At 41.7% G+C, this 26,605-nt stretch overlaps 1 protein-coding gene across 1 annotated transcript in view; it reads right to left on the bottom strand.

Annotated features, from left to right (window-relative positions):
• map2k1 (mitogen-activated protein kinase kinase 1) overlaps positions 1-26,605 on the bottom strand; it is a 66,922-nt gene that overhangs the window by 4,361 nt on the left and 35,956 nt on the right. Inside the window, exons 2-10 of the mRNA XM_060852949.1 lie at positions 17,795-18,005; positions 15,549-15,695; positions 14,242-14,319; positions 12,853-12,904; positions 9,652-9,776; positions 8,549-8,750; positions 7,772-7,836; positions 6,620-6,681; positions 2,762-2,807 (exon numbers count right to left, since the gene is read on the bottom strand). Of these exons, the coding sequence (XP_060708932.1) occupies positions 2,762-2,807; positions 6,620-6,681; positions 7,772-7,836; positions 8,549-8,750; positions 9,652-9,776; positions 12,853-12,904; positions 14,242-14,319; positions 15,549-15,695; positions 17,795-18,005 (988 nt within the window). The remainder of the gene's footprint in view (positions 1-2,761; positions 2,808-6,619; positions 6,682-7,771; positions 7,837-8,548; positions 8,751-9,651; positions 9,777-12,852; positions 12,905-14,241; positions 14,320-15,548; positions 15,696-17,794; positions 18,006-26,605) is intronic.

Below are 26,605 nucleotides of genomic sequence, written 5' to 3'. Positions count from 1 at the left end.
AGTGTTTGCTATCAATATAAAGCTGTCCAAATATCTTAAATGATGGAATTATACCAGCCCCAATCACTTCCTCTGGCAGTTCATTCCATGCCATATATGCACCACTATCTGTTAAATAGAACCATCAGGTCCCATTTAAATCCTCCCCCTGTCCCTTTAAGGTTTTGGATTCCCCTACCCTGGAGGAAAAAAAACCTTTGATTATTCACTTTGTCTATGTCATGATTTTATGAACCTCTAAAGGAAAGGTAGTCCTAGCCCATCCAACTTTGGTAACTTCCTTGAAAAGGGTGCAAAACAGAATTACTAGTTTAATAACATCCATCCTATACAAGACAACCAGAATTATGCACAGTACTCCAAATGCATCCTTCCCAATGTCTTGTATGCCTATAACGTGACCTCCTAACTCCTGTACTCAGTGCTCTGACAAATGAAGACATGCCACATATCATCATTACCCTGTCTGTGTTGCCACTTTCCAAGGAACTTCTGTACCAGTACCCCTGGTTTCTCTGTTCAACAACACTCGCAAGGGCCCTACTATTACATGTATAAGTCTTGCCCTGGTTTATCTTAGCAAAATGCAACACTTATCTAAATTAAACTCCATCTGCATTCCTCAGCCTCCTGGCCCAATTGATCAAGATCATGTTGTACTCTGAGATGACCTTCACTGTCCACCAATTTTGCTGTTATCTGTAATCCTATAATCTCAATTAAATTGTTTGTTTATACAAAACAACAGTGCACTAGTACTGATCCTTGTGGCAGTGCTGGTCATGGGCCTCCAGTTTGGACAACAATCCTCTACTACCATCCTGCCACCTACCAGCAAGCCGATTTTGTATCTAACTGGCTATCCTGTGATCTAACCCTACTAACCAGTCTACCATGTAGGCAGCAGAAGCATAATTTCTTCAAAACGCTCAAATCATATTTGAGAAATAGTTTCCCATTCACAAAGCCATGGTGACTGTCCCTAAATCAGGCCTTGCCTTTCCAAAAGCATGTAGATCCTGTCTCCGAATACCCTTCAACAACTTATCCAGCGACGCTAGTCTCAATGGTCTGTAGTTCCCAGGCTTTTCCTTGAAGCCTTTCTTAAATAATTAGCCACCCTCCAATACCTCACCCATGGTTGTCGATGATACAAATATCTTTGCTAGGGGCCCCATAATTTCTTGCCTAGCTTCCCACTATGTCCTAGGATACACTTGATCAGATCCCTGGAATTTATCTTCCTTTTGTGCATTTTAAGACCTCCAGCACACCTGTGTGATGTGGACTCTTTCCAGTTATCACTATTTACTTCCCCGAGTTCCCTAGCTTCCATGTCTTCACACTAAATCTCAATGAGATATATTTGTTTCAGATCTCATCCGATTACTGTGACTCCACACATACTTTTGATCTTTAAAGGGGCCCTATTCTCTCCCTAATTACTCCTTTGCCCTTCATATGCATATATAATCTGGAGTATCTCCAGCCTGATTTAGATGTGCATTGACTCAGTAACTATTCCAGAATGGCAAAGTCCTGGAATACCTAACAGTGTTGTGGGAGTACATACACCAGAGACTATAGCAGCTCACAAAAGCATAGAGGGTAAGTCAAGCTGAGCAAGACATACTGGCTTTGCCAGCATTAGCAAATCCCCAGAATCTTTTATCCTTCTAAATCAAATCATAAATGCAGAGCATTGAAGGGGTTCATTGCATCTTTTGGCACAGTGATAGTGACCCTACCTCTTGGATAGGAAGTCTGATCAAATCCCACCTGCCCTGGAGGTGTCATACATACCAGTAAGTGGATTAAAATAATTTAGAGATTGTCATTTGACCCACTGTGACTGTGCCAGCACTTCCCTCAACCTTGTATTGTTTTCATTTTCAAGTTTAAGTCCAAGCAGCAGCTTTCACTGTCGTTTTTCAGAATGGTTTCAGGGATGAGGAACTTCCATTAGATGGACAGATCAGAGAAGTTGGGACAAGGTGGTTTTCCTTGAAGGAACTTGAGAAATTTGATAAAGTATTCAATATCATGAGGGGTCTGGCCAGAGTAACTAGGGACAAACGTTCTACTGATTGGAGAGAGGACACATTTAGAAAGAAACAATGGAGACATGAAGGATTTAAATGGGAATTTGATTATTTTCTGAAAAGTAGGCATGTGTAAAGATGCAACAGTGGTGCTGGGTGAATTGCTCCTTTGGACAGCTGACGCAGACATGGTGGGTGGCAAGGCCTGCTGTATTGGAACACAAGCTAAGACTTTTCCTGCAGGGATTCCAGAACCCCAGTCCTTTAACCAGTTTCCTTAAAATGTGTCTCCTGGTTACCAACATGTCCCAAGGAAATTTCTTCCATCCTTTCCTATCAAAACCCAACATGAAAACACCATTTGTAAGGATTACGACCAACCAGCGAGATCTTTGGCTAATGAGGCATCACATTTGAGCCCAGTGCTATCCTTACCCAGTATCTCTGAATTAGGAGTAGGTTTAAACCCTGCAATTGTTAACTCTAAAGAATCGATGACCAACACCTCCCACTAAGTTTCCACCCCCAAGAGAGTCTCTAAGGCATGGACTGAGGGTAAACCCACAGAACAGACCAAAGGATCACAGCTCACAATTACTGAAGAAAGTGCCTGTATATTTATTTTTTAAAAAAATTTTGTTATGAATGACAACTTTCTAATTTTTACTTGTAACTTGATCCAAAAACCAAAATCAGCAAAAGATCAGTGACTCACTCACCATAAGCTGCTTCAGGTCTGCTCTTTCCGCAGGATTCTTTATCAAACTTTAAAAAAATAATTAAAAGACATTGTCAGATATTAAACAAGAATCAGAATCCCTACAGTGTGGATCAGGCCATTCAGCCCACCCAGATGATATTGGCGTGGCAGGTTCTCCCCTGCTGTTCTCTGCATACTTTAAGCTGCCAGAGAGACAGGCATTGATACAAGGACAGGTTTCTCTGAAGAGAAGAAACTACCTTTGAGTGACCAGACACTGACTGTGGGAGCCGACTATCATGACTTCAGATGGTGTCACAGAAAAGTTGAAACAAATGCATGGCATTCGAAGAAACAGGAAGTATCTGAACAGATAATGTTTCAACATATGGTGTTGGAAGGAAAGCATTGACTGGGCACCACACCAACCAAACCAACTTTTGCAGCTGACTTGTAGGTTTTTGTTTTTAGCTTTAAAGAAATATCTTTGTCTGAACACTAAAGAAAAACTAATTTCTTCCACTTAAATCAGGATAGAGTTTAATCAACACATACTGAAGAACTGGCATGACCTTACATACCTATCGAATAAAAAAAAAGACACTATCTCTGTCTTATTGAAGGAAACTGCCCGAATGTTCATCTCCCCTACATGGACAGGAATGTGGTAATTGCCAGACATTGAATGGGCAGCTCTATCACGTTGGAATCCAAAGATGGTGAATTTAAGTCCCACTCCAGAGATTTCAACACAGAATTCAGGCCCGACTCTAGTGCTGTTCTATGCAGATATTATCTGCATGATTCAAAAAGCTCACTTGCCCTTTCAGATGGATCTAAATAGCCACATGTTACAGTTTTGAAGAACAGGACTGCGTTCACACGGTCTCAGCCAATATTTATCCCTCAACCAATTTTACTAAAACAAACTTTCTGCTCATTATATTGTTGTTTACAGGAATTTACTGTGTTCAGTTTAACTACTGTGTTCCTTATGTTACAAACAAAGTACATAAATGCCTTGCAGTATCCAGGGGTTGTGAAAGGTCGTCTCTATTAATCTGAACTATCAACATCCTTTCTCCCCCAGCACTCTCCCCTACCCTCCAACTACTACATAAATGCTGTCTCTCCACACTTCGTCAGCTCTGAAGACAGTAGCTTGCTTTCTGTTCATGGACGCTGCCTGACCCTCTGATCTCCAGCATTTTTGTTTTCAGTCTCTTATAAATGTCTCATCCCCAGCTTTTCTTCAACTCATGTAATTCTGATGTCTAACCACTGGAGGGAGGTATTGGCTACTGAGGGGGACACTATTATGCATTACATCTTTCTACTACCAGTTTTTATTCAAATTCTAACCACAAAACTGGAGATAAGGAATGTCAAGCAGATTACTGATCTGTAGTTTGGGAGGAATTTTCCTGACTCTACAGTTTCAGCTGTATTAATTTGCATTTGACAGTTTACAGCAGAGAAACTGACCTTTAGACCTATTGAGTCCCTGTCTTTGTTGGTTCATGTGTTTTACTCTCTCCACTTCAACTCAAATCTATCAACACTAAATGTTTCCTTCCTTTCTTTATAAAATCTCAAAGCCTTTTAAAAGCATCCAAATTAGTCACCTAAACATTTTCTTGAAGAGTTTCACAAGATGGTTTTCCTAAACTTACAATGTCTAAGTGAGAATTTTAATTAATAGGATTATTTCATTCCTCCAAAGTTCTCCCCATGAACATCAGAACGACAACTTAATCTAGGAGCATACGTTGGCCTGGGAGAGTTCTGATTCAATGCATTCACTTGACATGTGTGTCACTGGCTAGACCAGCACTTATTGCCCATCCTCGGTCAGGCTAGATAAGGAAAGCAGTTTCCTCCTTAAAAAGGACATTAGTGAACCAGGTAAATGTTTTCTGACAAACAACAATGGCTTCATGGTCACTATTAAAACTCTTAATTCCAGATTTTTATTGAATTCAAATTCTACCATCTACCTTGGCAGGATTTAAATCTGAGTTCCCAGAACATTTTCCTGGGTTTTTGGATTAATACACCAGCAGTGATACCACTGGACCTTCACCTCCCTTGCAGTGGACAACACTCAGGTAAGTCCCCTTCCCCTTTTCTCTCCTCCCTTCCAATGGGATTACACATCCTCAGAGCACAGCTAAAACTGTGAACTTACTACAGAGAAACATGATCCTAGAGTTGCTGTTCCATACTGTCCACACTGATGGGCTTATGGATATTTCCTTATGGATCTGCCTCTTCACCATTAGTGCAAGAATCTCCAGAGGGACTGTCCTGAAAGTCAGGGGCACATGCCAACATGCGCAGATTGGACGATGCAAGCTGCATGGAACAGCTCAGCATCAAAATCCCTGGTTTCTCAATGTCTGACTGACCTGAACGCATTGTCAAACTGCTTGTACAAAGACCAGAAAATTAGGGTTTATATATTTGTCTGAGACAGCAAGAACAACAACAATGAAAGTCATTCATTGCATGTGAACCTCTGCACTTTTTCTGGGATGTCATACGCTCAGATGTACAGCACGGAAACAGACCCTCCGATCCAACCCATCCATGCCGACCAGATATCCCAACACAACCTAGTCCCACCTGCTAGAACCCAGCCCATATCCCTCCAAACCCATTTCATTCATATCCCCATCCAGCTGCCTTTTAAATGTTGCAATTGTACCAGCCTCCACCACTTCCTCTGACAGCTCATTCTACATCCGTACCAGCCTCTGCGTGAAAAAGTTGTCCCTTAGGTCTCCTTTATATCTTTCCCTCTCACCCTAAATCTATGTCCTCTAGTTCTGGACTCCCCCACCCCAGGGAGAAGACCTTGTCTATTTATCCTATCCATACCCCTCAATTTTGTAAACCTCTATAAGGTCACCCCTCAGCCTCTGATGCTCCAGAGAAAACAGCCCCAGCCTGTTCAACCTCTTCCCTATAGCTGAAATCCTCCAACCCTGGCACCATCCTTGTAAATCTTTTTTGAACCCTTTCAAGTTTCACAACATCTTTCCACTAGGAAGGAGACCAGAATTGCACACAATATTCCAACAGTGGCCTAACCAATGTCCTGTACAGCCGCAACATGACCTCAACTTTAGTGGGCGGCACGGTGGCACAGTGGTTAGCACTGCTGCCTCACAGCGCCTGTAGACCCGGGTTCAATTCCCGACTCAGGCGACTGACTGTGTGGAGTTTGCACGTTCTCCCCGTGTCTGCGTGGGTTTCCTCCGGGTGCTCCGGTTTCCTCCCACAGTCCAAAGATGTGCGGGTCAGGTGAATTGGCCATGCTAAATTGCCCGTAGTGTTAGGTAAGGGATAAATGTAGGGGTATGGGTGGGTTGCGCTTCGGCGGGTCGGTGTGGACTTGTTGGGCCGAAGGGCCTGTTTCCACACTGTAAGTCTAATCTAATCTAAACTCCTATTCTCAAAACTCTGACCACAAAAGAAAGCATACCAAACGTCTTCTTCACTATCCTATCTATCCACTTTCAAGGAGCTATGAACCTGCATTCCAAGGTTTTTTTGTTCAGCAACAGCAGGTCCTTCTTTCACCATCACTTCAACTTTGACAGAACAGCAATGTTTTCTTTGGTAGAAATGGAACATGGGTCGATTCTACTGAGGAGCCCTGTTGAAAGTTGATCAGTGAGAAACCTTCCCAGGGATTCCTACAGTGGTTCTCTGCCAGAATGTCTCACTGCCTGTGAGGGAAGTGTGCTGTCAGTCCAGAAAAATATACCACAAGTGAAGTGACCCATTAAATCACACAGAGCCACCAGTTCTGCTAGGAGCACGGGGCTTTCATTATCAATAACTCACTCACCGGCATTAATAACTCACTCACCATGCATTCACAAAGTCCTGAAATTCTTCACTAAATACTCCAGTTGGCAATTTAGGAGGTGGCTGTAAATGCAACAGATTAATAATTTGATAAACAAATAGAGAAATGGATAGAAACAACACAATTTGCAGCTAACATGGGCAAAGCATGTTAGAAAGACAGCGAATTGACAATGTGTGGTATTCCCGACACCAAATACATTAAAACTTTGAAATTTTGCAGCAGTTCAAATTTTCATGATGTTCATTCTATTTATATCTGGCCAATAACACTCATTTGTATACTGGACACATCAGTGAGCAATGCCATGGGTGACCTGCACATATACATAGGGAAAAAGCTCCTGACAAACATGTTCAATCACTATCGACAGAGAGCAAAGACTTACATAGGAGAAGATCATTCAACCCCTCAACCCTGTGCCGTTATTCACTGGGATCTTGGGTGATCTGCACCTTAAAATGGTATTTATTTACGCTGGCACAATATTCCTTAACCAGTAAAAAAGGTGATCCATTTCGAAGTGAAATGACCCCAAGCTGCCACCATCCACACTTTTTTTTTATTTGAATCTTGATTTACTTTTCGTTGCCAGTGAGTGTCAGAGTATCCGTCTGCTTATAGTAGATCCACGAGAATTCAGGCAGCAGCTAAATGCTGTCCAAGATAGATTTTTATTGAAAAAGAAAATTCATACAGATTATGGGGCATCGATGCTGCCTGATCCCTTTAAACCACATTAAGGGGCAGTGACCTGGCTATAATCTGACAATCAGAGGTGCCAGAGAACTGCAGGACAGATAACAGGGAATAACCAGGGAGCTACAGATCATTGATAGGGAAATGACAGCACTGGAAAAAATTCTGAAATTGAGAATTATCTCTGCTTGGAAAGGCAAGGTTTGATCAGTGATAGTCAGCACAGCTTTGTCAGAGTGAAGTCACGCCTAAAACATTTCAGTCAATCCTGTTATTCAATTTTAGATGGAGTGGGTGGAAGGTAGTTCATGTGGACCAGCACAGAGTTGGGTTGAATGACTGTAATCACTGTACAATCTCAGCAACCTGAGTGAGAATCACGGTATAAAATAAAAACGAGACTCACAACACAACCTAATTCAGTGAAAGGCAGAAGATGGGAATGGGACTGACCTCATTCACAATGTAATCCAACAATTCGAATATTGCCATTGGAGGTCGACAATCACCACCAAAAGCTGCAAAGAAAATGGATCAATTCAAACAGACTGAGGGGAGTGTGGAATTCTGCTTTGACAAATTGTTTAATTCAACAACTGATCGAATTACTCCTAGCCCTCTGCATTCCAGTGCTCCATTACCCCAGCAATACAGTTCCACTGTACCCCAGCAATTCGGTTCCACTGTACCCCAGTATTCCATTACCCTAGCGATACAGTAACACTGTACCCCAGTATTCCATTACCCTAGCGATACAGTTCCACTGTACCCCAGTATTCCACTACCCCAGCAATACAGTTCCACTGTACCCCAGTATTCCATTACCCCAGCAATACAGTTCCACTGTACCCCAGTATTCCACTACCCCAGCAATACAGTTCCACTGTACCCCAGTATTCCACTACCCCAGCAATACAGTTCCACTGTACCCCAGTATTCCATTACCCCAGCAATACAGTTCCACTGTACCCCAGTATTCCACTACCCCAGCAATACAGTTCCACTGTACCCCAGTATTCCATTACCCTAGCGATACCTAGTATTCTGTTACCCCAGCAATACAGTCTCACTTACCCTACTATTCCTTTTTAACCCAGTGATATAGTTCCACTATAACCTAGTATTCTGTTACCCCAGCAATAAAGTCCCACTGCAACCCGGTAGTCTCTAACTTAAAAGATTTTAATTTCTTTGTGAATGATGTGAAATGAGTAAACAACTGAAGCTCACAACTCCCTGGATGTCCTGAAGGTTGAGGGTTTGACTCGGAGGATGAAGGGTCCTCTCCCATGTGACAGCCAAAGATCTGTTCAAGCTCCTTAGCATCAGGTGGAGGAATTGGATACCTTCCGATGGCCATCTCCACCAGAGAGAGCCCCATACTCCAGATATCGGATTGAACAGAATAATGTGTCCCCTGGAGTCTTTCAGGCTGAGAAACAAGTCAAAATATAGAAGCAGTGAGGGAAGCTCCCAGACTCTTGGCAACGACATTCTGCCCCTTGTGCCTCTCTGCTGACTCTTTGAAAGAGCTTTCTCATTTATCCCACTGTACTGTTCTTTCCTCAAAGTCCTGCAAAACATTCATTATATCCTGGGAAGTGTAGAAATTCCCACCTCACAGGCATAACGTTGGCACATGTTCTTCCAAACCCAAAGCACACTATAAATTTATCCAAAGATTCACGATGGGTTGGTTGGCCTTTGGTATAGTACCAGGCAATAAGTCAAACTAGCTAATTAACATTAATTAATGTCAAGGATATTTTTGCAATGGATTAATTGGTAAAAAGATCATCAAGCGCATCTTTATTCATTCTAAGTGTTTTTGTGAATTTTTTGTTCATGGAGTTGGGAAACATCAGGAAGCAAATATTCTCCTCCTTTGAGTTTCTCTGGGTTTCTCTGGACCAAAGCTAGCCCCGAAAATACAAGAACAAATCTGGGAGTTACTTGACACAATACCCATCTCTTCTGGCATTCCTAAATCATTCAAACCCATCATTACAAATCCGTCACAGTCCGATTAGGTGCAACTTTTGGATCTTTATACTTGAGAAAGACTCAGAAGAGAATCTGGTAACATTAGGACCATAGAGTAAAGCATGTTCTGAAATGTAAATCCAAGGAAGCTACCGGGGTAAGTGCTTCCACTTCCCTCAACATCAGAATTCCCTGATCCCTGCAGTGGGTTTCCAGCATTTTCCTGGTCTTACTGCAGATTCCAGTGTTGAGATTTTAATAATATCTCTTTCCTGGGGATAGAACTTCAGCAGTGTCACTAAGATCAGAGCATTTTCTTCCATTGCACATGACAACAGAATGGAACTTACTGACATGTAAGATCTTGTCCCAACAAATGAGTTTGCCATGGAGTCAATCAGCTGCCCACTAACCCCAAAATCACAAAGTTTGATTTCACCGCGGGAATTCACCAAGATGTTTGAAGGCTTAACATCTGGAAAAGAAATACAATTTAAAATTACAAGAAATTATACATTTCTGGTTTACTTTAACCAGTTACTTGGGAAAATCAGCACGACTGAAGACAAAAAAAAAATAAACTGCACAAATTACCACATGAGAAAATTAAGAAGCAGATGATGTCACAGGCAGACAAATTTAACAGCAAACGGTTGCATTAGAATAGTTTGATGAAAGATAAATAAATGAGGAAAATTTGGGTACATTTGCTTATTTATCTCCCACACTATAGGATTGTATGATCTAATTCGCATCAGAGTGAATGTTTAATTATAAAGCAAGAAGGAGCATGTGGACTGAGCTAAAGGTACACAAACAAGGAACTGGTGAATCATAGACTGCAGGTAGCAGCAAGGGATTCAAAATGTTTGGAAGACAATGGAAAGTAAGTGTGGAGTATTTTTTTGAAAATAAAAGCTGGTGGGGAGCTTTTGGTTCTGTGACTCAAAGAATTTGAAGGTACAGCTTATAGTGATGTCTTGCAAGTAAAAAACATTTTAATCTGAACACTGTGGATTTCCCTGTTCCTGGTTATATAAGTTAAACAGATTCCGTATTTTGATTCAATCTAACTAGATTTCTACTCCCCCTCATTATAACCTATCCTCCTCTGAACTTACTGCGCTCTCCGATCCAACCCTGACTTTGCAATCAAGCCTACCCCGTCGCCTACCTCACTATCAGCATAGATATCACTCTTCACCAATTATTTCCATTTCTAATACTGGACTGAAAATATTAATTCTGTTTTTCTTTCTATAGATGCTGCCAGATCTGCTGAGTTTCTCCATCACTTTGTTTTTGTTTGAGATTTCCAGAAGGTGTTTAATGTATCACCTTTTCAAGGGCAATTAGGGATGTGCAATAAATGCTGGCCCAGCCAATGACAACCACACTCCATGACAGATTAAAAAACACATAATTGACCTGTGTGGAAAGTAATAGGTCATGGCATAAACGTGACAAAGGCAATGGGAAGCCAAAACTGGCCAAGTGACAGGTAACAGACAGTAATATCCATGGATATTTTTCAGGTTAGAGGAAGAAGATTTGTCCTGGATTTTCTCAGGGGTCAGTAATGGAACCCTGGTTTTTCCTGATATATAGGAGTTATACAGCAGGAAACAGACCCTTCTGGCCAACCAGTCCATGCCAACCATAATCCCAAAACTAAACTAACCCACCTGGCTGCTCCCGAATAGGAAATCCCACCAAAAATATTTCTTATTCGCATACTTCCTAAAATGTCTTTTAAAATTGTAACTTACCCACACCCACCACTTCCTCTGGAAGTTCATTCCACATAGTGCTAATGACCTGATCTATTCCTTTTATAAAATATTGATCTGGATTTTGGTACGTAGGAAACAATTTCAAAGTTTGCAGATGACACAAAATTTAGAAGAACTGTAAACTGTGAAGAGGAGAGAAAGGAACTCCAAAAAGGACATTGGCAAGTTGGTGGAGTGGGCAGATAGGTAGCAGATGAAGTTCAATGCACATAAGTGTTAGCTGATGCACTTTGGTCAGAAAGAAAAACAGGGGGTAGAGGAGCAGAGGGAGCTGGGTGGACAAGTGTAGAGGAGCAGAGGGAGCTGGGTGGACAAGTGCACAGACTATTGAAGGCAGCAGAACAGATGGAGACAGCAGCTAATAAAGCACACAATGTCCTCAGTTTTAGTAATGAACATAGAGTACTAGAGCAAGACAGTGGTTAGATTTCAGGTGGAAAACTGGGTTGTGCATGGGGTCATAGGAAAGACATGAATACTTGCAGACTCTGGAAATGCAATTTACAAGAATGGTTCCAGGAATGTAAACTCCAGATATGAGGATAGATAGATTGAAGAATTGTGGACCATTCTCCTTTCAGAGATAAAGGCCAACAGGAAATTTGATAAGATGTTTTTAAAATTGTGAGTGTGCTGGTCAAAGTAGATGGGGGAAACTGTTCCCATGCACAAAAGCAAAATAATGCGGGGGCATGGATCTAAAGTGATGCGCAAAAATAACAAAAGATGATTCAAGGAAAAACCTTTTGCATAGAGCCAGTAGTTAGGGTAATAGAAGGCACAGGCTGGAAATGTGCTGGAGGCAGGTACAGTCAAAACATTCAAGAGGCACTGGATAATTATTTGGAAAGAAATAGTGCACAAGCGTATGGGGGATAAAAGCAAGAGATTAGCATGAAGTATTAAAGTTCATTTGAAGAGTTGGAGTAGGCACATGGGTCCAAATGGTCTCCTGCACCGTAATAATTCTGTGATCCTTTTCATTCCTTTACAATTTAATGCAGGAAAACAGTTGCAACAAAGTCTCAGCAGACGGTCAGATGGCATTATATGGACATTAATATATTGTCAGCAATTCCTTTCAGGTCAAGGGTTACAGAGAAATAGCGAGATGAAGCTAATATAGAGGAAAGTGGATTCATTTTACCAGTAATCCAGCCCCAAGGCAACTACACACGATCTTGCAGGAACAGCTACATAGCCAGCATTTCTTGCACTTCAACACTGGCAGCTGTGCCTTTAGCTGCCTGGACCTAGAGCTCTCAATTTCACCTCGACAAACTTCTTCATAACCACCCTCCTCTTTAGGGATGTTCCCTAAAACCAACCTCTTAAAGCAACCTCAGCCAGCCTAGTCCCTCCGTATGTGGCTCAGCATCAAATGTTATTTATTAATGCTCCTCTAAAGCACCTTGGGATAATTTCCCACATAACAGGTTCTCTACTAATGCAAACTAGCATTTTGTATTTATGATCAGACAGTTGACATAGCAACATGATGAATATTGTTTTCTGCATGAAACAAGTGCTCTGAAATGGTTCCGTGAGACAAAGTAAATCATCACAGCTGCGGTTGTGTGGGATCGAGCTGCTCACACAGTCAAATGTTCCTGATGCTACTTCAATTAGGCAGAAGATTGGGTATGGGACTAATTTACTTCAAGTTTGAATGTCAGGACCCTTTTATACCATAGAATTCCACGGGTCAGGCAAATGATACATTATACACAAGGAAACAGCATTTAAGACGACAAATACCTCGGTGCATGATCTTGTGTTTCTCTCGCAGATATGCCAATCCCTTGTTCACCTGCAAAGATTGTAATTGTCTTTTAAACAGCATGATTTTCTTCAAAGGACATGCCAGGAACAAGTCTATCTGTTTATATCTAAAATGCATGAACTACCTTACACCTGCATTCACTAACTAACTGTTTCTTCACTTTGCTGCCAATGATGGCACTCCAGTAAGCAGGGAAATTGAAAAGCAAAGTGTAATTACAAAGGTGACAAGTTTACATTAGATATTTCTAGTTTAAAATGGATATAGCAAACATCATGAACATATGAAAATTACAATGGAATGTATAAATTCAAATTGGAATTCCATCATGTTTGTGAATGTTAGCTTAAACTATCCTAACCAATGAACTCCACTGGAAGTTCTATCTGGTTCTGGCTCTCCATTGGCTATGGCTCCAGGAAACCAACCAAATGATGTAATAGAAATCTGGTTACCTTGCACACTTCCTGGAACATACCTTTACCACATTCCACGCTGTGGAAGAACACCTCCATTGTCATAAAACAAAATCCTTCAAATCACTGGGGCCATTGTACAAAGACAAAGATAAGGGGGCATTTAAATTTCTGCAAAATCTATAAAAGTTTCACCATGTCCCAAAGCACCTCACAGCCAATCAAATGCATGTGAAGCGTAGTTAATGTTTTAATGTAAGCAACATCGGAGTCAATTTGTACACAGCAAGTTCCCACGAACAGCAAAGTGATAACAGCCAAATCATCTAGGTCTTGTGACATTGATTGAGGGATAAATATTGGCCCAGGACACGAGAGAAATCCACAACATTTCTTATAAAAAAGTGCTAAGAGGTTTTTGTTTTATTATTTATTTATGGACTTTCAGATCACTGGTTGGGCTAACAGTTGTTACATATCCTTAAGAGTCCTTGAGAAAGTAGTGATGAACAACTGCAGCCCACACAGTGTAGATAAAACACAATCTGACTGTGAAGAGAATGCAGTTGAACAGCTCAACTGAAAGATGAGGTCTCTGACACTGCAGCACTCTTAGTTGAAGCATGAGCATACCTGATGTGACTTGAATCTTCAGCTCCGAGTGAACCATTAATCACTTAACTGAAGGAAAGACATTACCCTCTGAGCCACAACTGACATTTTCATTGCCAGTACATTCCTGTTGCACAGATGTAAGTGTCAAAGAAAGAGACGTGATGTCACATTGAGCTGGTTTGACCTAGAGCCAAAACTACAGGAACCTAAAATATCTAAACATCCCCATCATGGACATGTGTACAACTGACCTCAGCATGTGACTGCTTTTGGACAGTTAGATACTCCTGCACAGAGTCGATCACATCCCTGTATTGAATGAATCGTACTTACAGCTATGCTCACTTTACCCAGCACTTGCTCTGTAATTCTTCCAGCCTTTTTAAGCACCTGATCCAGTGATCCACCATCCTAACAGAAAGTGAAATGTTAGAATTACTCAGTGTGAACAGCATCACATTCTGGTCATCATACTGTCACAGACACTGCTGTTAGCAACATATTGATCATCTGTCACAACAAACTCCCATATGATCAATAAAGCAATGTGATTAAGAATCCTCCTCCAGCTGGCCCTTAGTTGTGATTAGTAATTTTCCATTAATGAATCTGGTTCCTAATGTCTACAGTGAAGATCTGCGCTTTTCCATTTTGAAAAATGGAATGTTTTGGATGATACCAGCTCCCTCCCCCTCATTCCCAGTGGCGACATTGTAACAGCTGCCTTTAGCAACACACACAGAACCTCTGGTGGCAGGGATTTCTGAAGAGATTTGTTATGTGTCAGTGGGAAAGCTATACACCTGCTGGTGACTTGCTCCAACCTACAGAAGGTAAAGATTTTGTCAGATAGCGATGTGTCAATGACCACAGAAGTGGCAGAGCAACATTGCACGTCAGATTTCATCAGCACAATCCATTATCTTAAACTTTGCAATCCTTGCTTGTTTAGAAAAAATAAACAGTTTTGCCTGCAAAGCATTTTTTAAGCAATGTTTACAGGAAAAAACCCACAATCCCATGTACCAGGAACGAGGGACTTAGCTGTGTGGAGCTTCAGAGGAAGCTGGGACTGCTTTCCTGCAGCAGAGAGGTGGCTTGGGGCAATTTAATAGAAACTAGTTACTGACACACCTGCCAATTGTACCTTATATCTGTTTTCTTTGCTAATCAGAAAAAGTAGCAGAGATCAAACGAGGTCAGTACGTTCTCAAACAGAGTGTGCGCTGAGGACTGGGAGTGTGCTGTGTGAAAACAATAAGGCAACCAATTCAATGATAACTTTCAAAGGCACATGGGGGTGATACTCTGGGCCTCAGGGAGACAGGAAGGAAGTGAGATCGAACAGGAAAGATCGAACACAAAGTTCAGTAAGATTTATGAAAACATTAAATCTGTTAAAGAAAATGTGTGAGGTAAATATGAAAATGCTGTTTGAACAAAACCAGAAGAACGAAGGACTGCAATTTGTGGAACATAAAATGAATCAAAGGACTGGAGATTTCTCGGGAGACAAGGGCTTCTTGCTAAATAAAGATAGAAATGATCCCAGCTGCTTCTACAACTTGACTTGAAAAGTTCTCATTTTCTCTTTCTAGCTCTTGATTTTCTCAAATGGCAAGTACTTTTAGCTTCAGTACCATGTGTTCCATGCAGATGCTGATCTCTCCATCACTGTAGAAAGCTCCATAGAATCCCACGATATACGGAGAGTTACATTCATGTAGAACCTGTAATTCTCGGATTATCTGATTCCGAATGGCTGGCTTGATCTCCAGGTGAATTAGCTAGGAAAAAAAAATACAGGTAAACTTCATCAGCTTTTATATTTATATCCTGTATACAGCACATACAGCCCTGAAGAAGGGTTCATGCCCGAAACGTCGACTCTCCTGCTCCTTGGATGCTGCCTGGCCTGCTGCGCTTTTCCAGCAACACATTTTCAGCTATAGCACATATACAAGCGATTTGGTCCAACTGACCAATTCTGGTTGTTCATGTTCTACATGAGTCACTTCTATCAGCATATCTTTCTCCCTCTCTCTGCATTTACCCAGCTTCCCCTTAAATGTATTCATGTTGTTCACCTGAGCTACTCTGTCTGGTAATAGGTTCTCACTATTTGCTGGGTTAAGACATTTCTCCTAAAGTCTCTACTGAATTGATTAGACTGGGCAGCATTTTATGAAGAATATGAAAGCCCTGGAAAAAATATGAAGGGTCACCCAGGATGATGCTGGAAGTAAGGGATCTCACTCTTACGGAAATAGTAGAAAAATTGGGATTGTTTCCCCCCTAGGCAAAGGAACTTTAACAAAGATTTAACAGAGAAACTGAAAGTGATCAGAAATTTTGAGAGTGTATAGCGTCATAGAGATGTACAGCACGGAAACAGACCCTTCGGTCCAACCGTCCATGCCGACCAGATATTCTAACCCAATCTAGTCCCACCTGCCAGCACCCAACCCATATCCCTCCAAACCCTTCCTATTCATATACCCATCCAAATGCCTCTTAACTGTTGCAATTTACCAGTCTCCACCACATCCTCTGGCAAGTCATTCCACACCCATACTACCCTCTGTGTGAAAAAGTTGCCTCTGAGGTCTCTTTTATATCTTTCCCCTCTCACCCTAAACCTATGCCTTCTAGTTCTGGACTCCCCGACCCAGGGAAAAGACGTGGTCTATTTATCCTATCCATGCCTCTCAATTTTGTAAACCACTATAAAGGTCACCCCTCAGCCCCCAATGCTCCAGGGAAAACAGCCCCAGCCTGTTCAGCCTCTCCCTGTAGCTCAGATCCTCCAACCTTGGCAACATCCTTGTAAATCTTTTCTGAATCCTTTCAAGTTTCACAACATCTTTCCGATAGGAAGGAGACCAAAACTGCACACAATATTCCAACAGTTTCCTCTACTTAGCAGCAGGAACAACCACCAAGGGCCAGAGATTTAAAATAACTGGCAACAAAACTAGAGTCATTTTCCACACAGGTTCTGGAGTGCACTACCTGGAAATTTGGTGAAATTGATTTCATTGAATTTCAAAAGAGTAATTGGACATTTACTTGAAAAGGAATAATTCATAGGATTACAGGGAAAAGTTGGACTGTGGGAACAAGATGGAAAAGAGCTGCCATGAGATGCAATGACTTCATTCTAAACTGCTGAGATTCAGCATCATGTGATCACATTATGTGTGCAATATTTACAGACCTACACTGAGAGCACATTATAAACATGACCAAACTGGAGATGGCATCCTGTCCAATCCAGTCTGTTTGTAGCTGTGCACAGGAGGAAAGGTGCCTGTGTGTGAATATTTGTGTTTGCCAATTTTTCTACTATTTCCGTAAGAGTGAGATCCCTTACTTCCAGCATCATCCTGGGTGACCCTTCATATTTTTTCCAGGGCTTTCATATTCTTCATAAAATGCTGCCCAGTCTAATCAATTCAGTAGAGACTTTAGGAGAAATGTCTTAACCCAGCAAATAGTGAGAACCTATTACCAGACAGAGTAGCTCAGGTGAACAACATGAATACATTTAAGGGGAAGCTGGGTAAATGCAGAGAAAGCAAATGTTAGTAAGAATGAGAATGTGTTTGTGAATGTATGTGAGACAGACAAATGCGCATGAGTATGCATGCATGCAAGAGAACACCTGTGCACGTGAGGGAATGCATGCACACAAAAGAATGCATGTGTGCATGACAGAAGGTGTATCTGAGAGAATGCATGTGTGTGAATGTGTCAGAGAGAGCGTGAGAGAGCGTGTGTTTGCTGACTCTCATTGTTAAACTGCACGTTTGAACAATGAGGGAACAAAACCCCAATTGATCTTTGGGAGAGAAGGGGATTAGAAAAGGATGAAAACTGATTTTACCTTCCGGGCCATTATAAGGCTGGATGGTTTGTGAGAAACTTTGAAAACGACTCCTCCATTTCCTGCTCCCAGTTCCGATATCTTCTCAAAGTCATCATCTTTCAACTCGCCAACTTTCTGTTTCTGGGTCAGAAATGCCTCCAAACGTTTGCGCTGTTGTTCATCCAACTCGAGCTCCTCTAACTTCTTTTGCAGAGCTTCCAGATTTGTCCTAAATTGTTGCCAAAACAGAAAGGAAAACCTCTGAACAGACAACGTGCATTATCATCCCACAAATGAGACACCTGCTGTTTGGGGTACACCCTTACTCCTCATGTTTATGAAGATTTACTGAAAGGGTAGAGATGGAGGATTGATCAATGCAGCCTGCTGTGGCTGCACCCAGATATCTTGGTGCTCAATTGCAAAAGGATGATCAATTATCCAGTGCTGACCAAAAACAAACACTTTTTAAAACTTCAATCTGTACTCAGCTTGTTTGAGGAGCATTTATCAGAAATGGAATTTGAGAGACAGAGAATGAGAAGTTGATCTGTATAGAAAAGTAAGAAATCAAGGGAGATGTATAGATAGATAAGGCTAAGTAAATGGATCAACAGACCCATCAATAGCTTCTTAATTGTTTGGTGACAGAACATAAAACCAGTTCAGTTCAGTGAGCGATGAGTTGATGCTAGCTGCATTGGGAATATAATCACCATCCCATTACCCTGGATCAGCATGAACTGGCCTTTGTCATGTCAGCTCACCCTTTATTAGATTCCCAAAAAGGCTCACTTACACAGCAACAGGACACCATCTCAGACAGAAAATCTGACTTGTTAGCCATCGTTTAATTTTTTACTATTTGGTTACTGAACACAGTGTGTGTGGCTGCTAGTGTTCTTTTAGCAAGAGAACAGATTAATTACACATTTCCCACTCACAAAAGGATCAAGAATGAGAAGGCACAGATTTAAAATTATTGGCAAAAGAAGCAAAAAAAAAAGTGAGTAGTTAAGGGTCTCAAGGATGTAGTGGAAGTAGGTTCCAGTTCAGCATTCAAACTGGAACTAGATGGAGCTCAAATGGGCAGCACGGTGGCTCAGTGGTTAGCACTGCTGCCTCACAGCACCAAGGACCAGGGTTGGATTCCAGCCTCAGGCAACGGTCTATGTAAGGTTTACATGTTCTCCCAGGGTCTGCAACGGTTTTCTCCCACAGTCTAAAGATACACAGATTAGGTAGATTGGCCATGGGAAATGCAGGGAGAAGGTGAGGTCTGCAGATGCTGGAGATCAGAGCTGAAAATGTGTTGCTGGAAAAGCGCAGGTCAGGCAGCATCCAAGGAATCCTGAAGAAGGGCTGATGCCCGAAACGTCGAATCTCCTGTTCCTTGGATGCTGCCTGACCTGCTGCGCTTTTCCAGCAACACATTTTCAGCATGGGAAATGCAGGGTTACAGAGATAGGGTATGGGAGGTGGGTCTGGGTAGGATGCTCGGAGGGTTGGTGTGGATTCGATGACTGAATGGCCTCTCTCCACACCGCAGGGATTCTGATTTTTCCATGATAGATGGATGTCTGAAATGAGACATGTGCTGGGTTAGGGGGGCAAAGATGAGACACTTAGAGAGCTGGTACAGACTAGATGGGCCAAATGGTCTCCTTCAGTGAACGGTCATTCTTTCAGAATCCCAAAGTGCTTTCCAGGCCCGGCCACTTTTTGAAAATGTGGGAAACACAACCCAACATATGCTCAGCAAATTGAAATGTTCAATTTAGTTTTGAAAATGCAAGGTGGCGAGGAGCCAGAAAAGGTGAGTGTGCAAGAATTTCAGCCCAAAAAGAGGGGGAGGAAGAGAATGTAGATGCTAGTGGCAGTGAGACAGGAAAACTGTGAGCAGCCCTAACCATGGCAGGAACAGTAAAGAGAAGGATAAGGAAGCTTGCAATAAGAGAGAGGTCTGAAGGCCAGAGATGATGTGGAGACTGGGTTTCTGGTATTGAGTTCTCTCCTGTGGCCTGTTCAGGAATGGAATAACTGAGGGCATAGCAGCAGCAGAGTTTACAGATGATTTGGAAGACAGGATGAAGGAAGAATTCCAACTTCACTCAAAACCAAAAACAGATGGAATTGAGGGAAGAGTTGTAATTGATCAGTAGTCTTCCCTCTTTAGGTCATTGCCCTACTCTACTAATTTTAAACTGGAGTTGCCAAGGATATAAACTGGATGCCTGAGGCAGGGTCCTTTAAATCGACAATTGATTCATTGTGCTGTCTGGAATTCCAACTGCTATTTTATCATTAACTGAACACAGGAAATGACTGAAATTTCCCAAGAGTGCGTTATTCTCTAGGACAAGATTAAACTTACAATCTCCCAAATCACAGTTGCCAAGTGAAATTGGATGTATTTTGGGAAATTGCACCATGTGACTTCTTGCATTTAAATACTTCACCTTCACCTCCCACCATTGGTCATTCATCATGCCTACCATTGCAATACCTTGTCCCTCCCCTTTCCCAATTAATCAGAAAGTATGCAAATGGGTCAGTCTGGACTCAGTCAAACAATGTATGTTCACTGGCCCCTCCCTCTATCCCCAATAAACAAAATGGTTCAACAAAAGTGAAGAAAAATCTAAGCCATCTAGTTCTGCTGTCCATCGATTTTTTTTCCCTGCGTTTCACTTCATAGAATCCCTTCACTGCAGAGAGGTCCAATGGGTCTGCGTTGACCTTCCAAAGACTATCCTACTCAGGCCCAGTGGGTAAACTGACTTCATGATACAATACATGCTTGGTGACTAAACAAATTGAGACTTTGGCCAAGAAAAGGAATCATATGTCCGATGTAAACAGTGGGATCAAGTGAATTCCTAGAGGACTCTAAGGGTAGAGGGAGTATACTGAAGAAATAAATCAGAAGGGCAAAAAAAGGGTTATGAGATAGCTTTGACAAATAGGAGAATTCAAAGAGATTCTACAAAAATATTTAGGGCAAGAAACTAACTTTAGAGAGTATACGGTCCCCTAAAGATCAATGAGGCCGTCTGTGTGTATGGAGATGGGTGAGACGCTAAACAAATATTTTGCATCAGTATTCACTGTGGAGAAGGACATGGAAGCTAGGGAACTTGAGGAAGTAAATAGTGATGTCGTGAGAAGTGTCTGTACTACAGAACACAAGGTACTGAAGGTCTAAAAATCATAAGGTAGATGAAGCCCTGTCACCTGATCATGTGTATCCAAGAACTCTGCGGGAAGCTAGGGAAGAGATTGCTAGGCCCCTTGCTGAGATATTCAAATCATCAACAGCCAAGGTGTGAGGTGCCAGAAGACTGGAGGTTGGCTAATGTAGTGTTTTTATTTAAGAAAGGTGGTAAGGAAAAGCCAGGGAACTATAGACTGGTCAGCCTGATGATCCGCTTATATCCTTAAAACCTAAAATCTGTTGGAATGAATATTATTGATGTTTGTGCACAATCTGCTCATTTATCTTTCTCAGTCTGCTTTTTTAACCAAGAGTCAATTTTAACTGGTACAAGCCTTAACTAGTTTAAATAGCCTAAAGACAGAATCAGGGAATTATTACGATGCAGAGGGGAGTGTGTTCAGCCTACTGTGTCTGTACCAGTGAGCTCTATGAATTAGTACCACTCTCCTGGTGCCCATTACCCTGAATATTGTTTCTACTTAAATAACTATCTAATGCCCTCTTGGATTCCTCAACAGAACCTGCCTCCATCTTACTTCCAGACTAACTCCTGGTTGTGTAGAAATGGCTTTATTTTGCACATCGCATTTGCTCCTTGTACAAGTTGTCAGGTCTGTGCTGAATGAGGACAGTTTCTCCCTATTTTCTCCAGTCACTTCATAATTTTGAAAACTATTAAACCTTCCCTTTTCTCTCTTCTCTCCAAGGTACATAATAAGAGACAGATCAGCGAGTTTGTCTACTGACATCACCGATATTAAACCTTAGAGAACAGCAGGGGTAACTATTTCAGACACAAACAACTGTAACTGTACCACATGATCTGAAAAGCATTTTGAAAATCAAATCCATTATTTATCATTTGTATCGATCAGCCAGAGGACAGGGAATGACTGACTCAGGAATTCTTGGCTTCATTGTTGCAACCCCGCAGCTGCTCAGTAAATTTGTCAATGTCATATCCCAGAGGAAGTGATTCATTCATTTCTCCACACTCCCTTGAGTCAAGTTATTTTGCTCACTGATTACATAAGATTATTGTGCTTTCTCTGACAAATAAGTTTTACCACTCACCCCCAACGATTCAGAGAGTTCCAGATTTCAAACTCAGCATGGTACGAGTCTCTCTCTCTCACACAGACTCTCACTAGGTATGGATCATACACACACACACACACACACACACACACACACACACACAGTCTGATTCTCACTGGGGAATGGGTCTCACATACACAAACCTACACCTCTACTGACCCTCACTGCGGTACGGGTCACACACAGACGGTCTCTTACTGGGGTACGGACACACACACAGACACAGACACAGACACACACACTTGCAGGGGTACAGGTTCTATTCTGATACAATGTAAGCCTTCGCCCACTACTGGCCTTTATTCCTCACTCCTCCTTTAAGATGCTATCTAAAAATCACTTCCTTGATCAAGATTTTCACCATCTGTTCTGATAAGCCCTGATATAACTTAGTATCAAATATTATAGCATTTTTGTGAAATTCCTTCGGATATTTATGATGTTTTGGGTACTCAGTAAGTGTAAACTATTGCTGCTATTGTTGTCCTATGATGAACTCAGATTGTACAGCCTGCGACCACAGAATTGTAATTTGTTAGCCGGGCTCAGCCTGCAGCATGGACAGTGTAATTCTGCTGAAGCCACACAGGAAAATCAAGAAAGTATTTCCATCACTAATGTGTCTTTACTATGGATGAGTTGGACAATAAAGTACTTTAAATGTGATTACTGTTGTTATGTAGGAATTGTAGCAGCTAATGTGCACACAGCAAGATCCCATAACAGCAATGAGGGATTGGCTGGTTAATTTGTTTTAGGGAAGCAGGTTAAATATTGGTCAGGACCAAAGGGATAACTCTCCACGCTTTTGTTCAACAGTCTCCCTTGAGAGGCCAGAATGGACTTTGGTTTAATGTGTCATCCAAAAGACCCAAAAGGTACTGGACAGAAGATGACCTGGACCTTTCCGGAAGGCAAGATAGCTGGACCCACAGGAGACACTTCTTCCTGGGCAGTAGAAAAAGAGGGGGTGAGGCCCAGGCCTTCAATCACCTTCTGGGAAAAGAGTCAGCCAGATGAGGAGGGGGCACCTTTACTCTGGGCTATGAAATCTAAACGTGTCAATACCAGAAAATTAAGTGCATTGACTGAGGAGAAGCTTAAAAGTGATAAATGTATCATTTATAAATACTTAGATTTCTGTAATAAAATGGGCACAGTTAAAATCAAGTCAAAATAAAACCGAATAATAGAGGGGAAATATAGTTAATGCAAGTAAAGCAAACTCATTAATAATAAGTTTCTTTAGTATGTTCAGACTTAATTTAAGAACAACAACTAGTTTTCAGAGGTACAGGAGGAATGGAGTGGCAATAGAACTAAAATCAGACCGGTGCTTCTGCAACATTAAATGTAACTCTAGGATGGAATGTTAGCTTCCTGGAGCTAGGGTCAAGGAGGTCATGTGGTGGCTACAGGCATCCTTCTGGGACAGAGGAATCAGCAATCAGTCATGGTCCAACATCATCAGTAGGAAGATGGATGATGTCCTGAAAAAAGTTAGGAAGGAAATTAAAAAGCAGGATCTAAAGAACAGTAATCTCAGGATTACTCCCAGTGTGCCATGCAAGTGAGTGTAGGAACAAGAGGAATGATTGATTGACATTTGGCTGGAGAACTGGTGCTTAAGGGAGGATATCAGAGTTCTCAGGAATTGGGATTGGTTCTGGGACAGGTAAATTTGTAAGTGTTAGGGGAGGGTTTTTAACCAGTTTGTCAGGGGCATGGAAACCTGGGGGGTAAGCCAGATTGGAAGGAAGTAAAGTTGGTAAAAGGAAGCAGAAAAGCTGCAAAAAAAGAGACCAGCAGGCAGGAGACATAAAGCCAAGTATTAACTATGTTTTAAAAGCATAATGAGGTCAAAAGACAAAATTAAGGGCACAACATAAGATAGATAGATGATCTAAAGCCACAAATAGAGGTATGCAGTTCCAATCTAACTGCCTGTATGGTGACCAGGACTGAGAACTAAATATTCAAGTATATTCAACGTTTAAGAATAACAGACAACAAGGAAAAGAAGGTGCAGTTTTGTGCTGATAATACGGAACAGGATCAGAATATTAGCAAGGGAGGGTCTCGAGGTGGAAGAACAATTGTGAGGAATCTGATTTAGATGGAACTGCAATTGTAGCTGATCTTTGTTGGAGTCATTTATAGGCAACCAAATAGTCTTTACATTTGATTAGATTAGATTACTTACAGCGTGGAAACAGGCCCTTCGGCCCAACAAGTCCACACTGACCCGCCGAAGCGCAACCCACCCATACCCCTACATTTACCCCTTACCTAACACTACGGGCAATTTAGCATGGCCAATTCACCTGACCCGCACATCTTTGGATTGTGGGAGGAAACCGGAGCACCCGGAGGAAACGTGCAAACTCCACACAGTCAGTCGCCTGAGTCGGGAATTGAACCCGGGTCTCAGGCGCTGTGAGGCAGCAGTGCTAACCACTGTGCCACCGTGCCGCCCACAACCATAGTAGAGACCATGAGGGTCATGGCATTAATCAGGACATGAGAGAAACCTGCAGCATGGACAGCACTAATCATGGAGGACTTCAGTCAGCATATAGATTGGGTAAACCAATTACGAGGTTACAGAGGAGGAGGAATTGCATTTCTCAGTTGTGAATCTGTACCACATTCTTTCCCACAGAGGAATGTCAAGGCTGGTCCATTAAAATAACTCAAGATTGATACAGAGTTTTTTTAATTAAATTAATAAGAGAATCTAGGGTTACAGGGAAAAGGCAGCAAAGTGGATTATCAGAATAGCCATGATCTTATTGAATGCCAGAGCAGATTTGATGGACTGAATGGCCTGTGGTCTTACTAAAGTTGTGAAGGACCAATTTCTTGTGTATTTTCAGAGTGGTTTTCCAGAATAGCATGTTGAGGAGTCAACTGCGAAGCAGATTATTTTAGATCTAATGTTCTGTAATTACAGAGGGCTAATTATTAATCTTGTGATAAAATAGTTATTAGGAACGAATGATCACAATGAGAATGTAAAACACTAGGTGTGATAGTGAAATAGCAAGGGTGTTAAGCTTAAATAAAAAGGAATTAAGGCATGAGGCATAATTCAGCTTAGGTCTATTGGGAAAACACATTAAAAAGGTATGATAATGCACAGGCAATGGATAGTCTTTAAAGAATTATTACGTAGCTTACAACTACATATTTCTTCAAGGTGTAAAACTACTTAAAAAGGTCAGTCAACTGTGACTGAGAAAGTAGGTTAAGAATTGTACAAGATTAGGGATTTTAAAAAAAATCAGCAAAGGAGGGGGACAAAAATCAAAAAAAGGAAATGGAGCATTGAATGAAAATGAATGCGATGAAGCGAAAAGTAAAAAAGGACCTTAAGAGCCGTCTTAGGTATGTAAAAAGGAAATGTTTTGTCAAGGTGAATGTGGGTTTATTACAGGCACAGACGTAAGAATTTATAATAGAGAAGAGAAATGGCAGAGAAAGTAAATGATTATGGGCAGCTCAGTGGTTAGCACTGCTGCCTCACAGCGCCAGGGACCCGGGTTCGATTCCAGCATCGGAAAACTGTGTGTGGAATTTTCACATTCTCCCAGTGTCTGCGTGGGTTTCCTCTGGGTGCCCTCTGGGTGCTCCGGTTTCCTCACACAATCCAAAGGTGTGCAGGTTTGGTGAATTGGCAACGCTAAATTGCCCGTAGTGGTCAGGGATGTGTAGACTAGGTGCATTAGTCAGGGGTAAATACAGGGCAGGGGTATGGGTCTAGGTGGGTTACTCTCCAGAAGGGTGGTGTGGACTTGTTGGGCCCAAGGGCCTGTTTCCACACTTGTAGGGATTCTAATTCAAATTACTTCTTGTGACTTGTATCACTGAGAAGAATACATGAAATTTCCTAAAATTAAAGAATCCCAAGTGACTAGGTAGATTGATGAGTGAAGGAAATTAGTATGAGATCATACTGGAGAAATTAATGTGGCTAAAAGTTGATACAGCCCAGGGCCTGATGGTTGAGTGTGTTGAAGGAGGGTGTCAGTAGTCTACGTCTTCCAAAATTCTACAGATTCTGGAATCATTTGTGAAGATCAGAAAACAGAAAATATCAGCTCCTACTTAAGAGAACAACAGAAAAAAAATGGGGAACTACAGCCCTGTTCGCCTTACCTCATTAGTAGGAAAAGACCACTGATTGAACATGAATGAGAAATCATGTTTAACAAACTCAGGGGTTTTTTGGAGGATGTTATGAATAGAATTGTTAAAGACAAATTAATAGATACAATATATTTGGATTTTCAGAAGACCTTGATACAGTCCCCTACAGGAGCCTGGTTAGCAAAATTAAAGCACACGGGATGGGAGGCAAAATACTGGCTTAGATTAAGGATTGACCAAGAGGCAGAAAATAGTAAGAATAAACTAGACTTTGTCACATGGCAGGCTGTGACAAATGGGATATTGTCAGGATCAGTCACTGGGCCCCAGCTGTTCACAATGCATATCAATGAATTGTACGTGGG

This window comes from Hemiscyllium ocellatum, chromosome 39, assembly GCF_020745735.1.
Source record: "Hemiscyllium ocellatum isolate sHemOce1 chromosome 39, sHemOce1.pat.X.cur, whole genome shotgun sequence".
NCBI classification, from domain to species: domain Eukaryota; kingdom Metazoa; phylum Chordata; class Chondrichthyes; order Orectolobiformes; family Hemiscylliidae; genus Hemiscyllium; species Hemiscyllium ocellatum.
The sequence above is the reverse complement of the archived record's forward strand: the minus strand, read 5'-3'. Positions and strand labels throughout refer to the sequence as shown.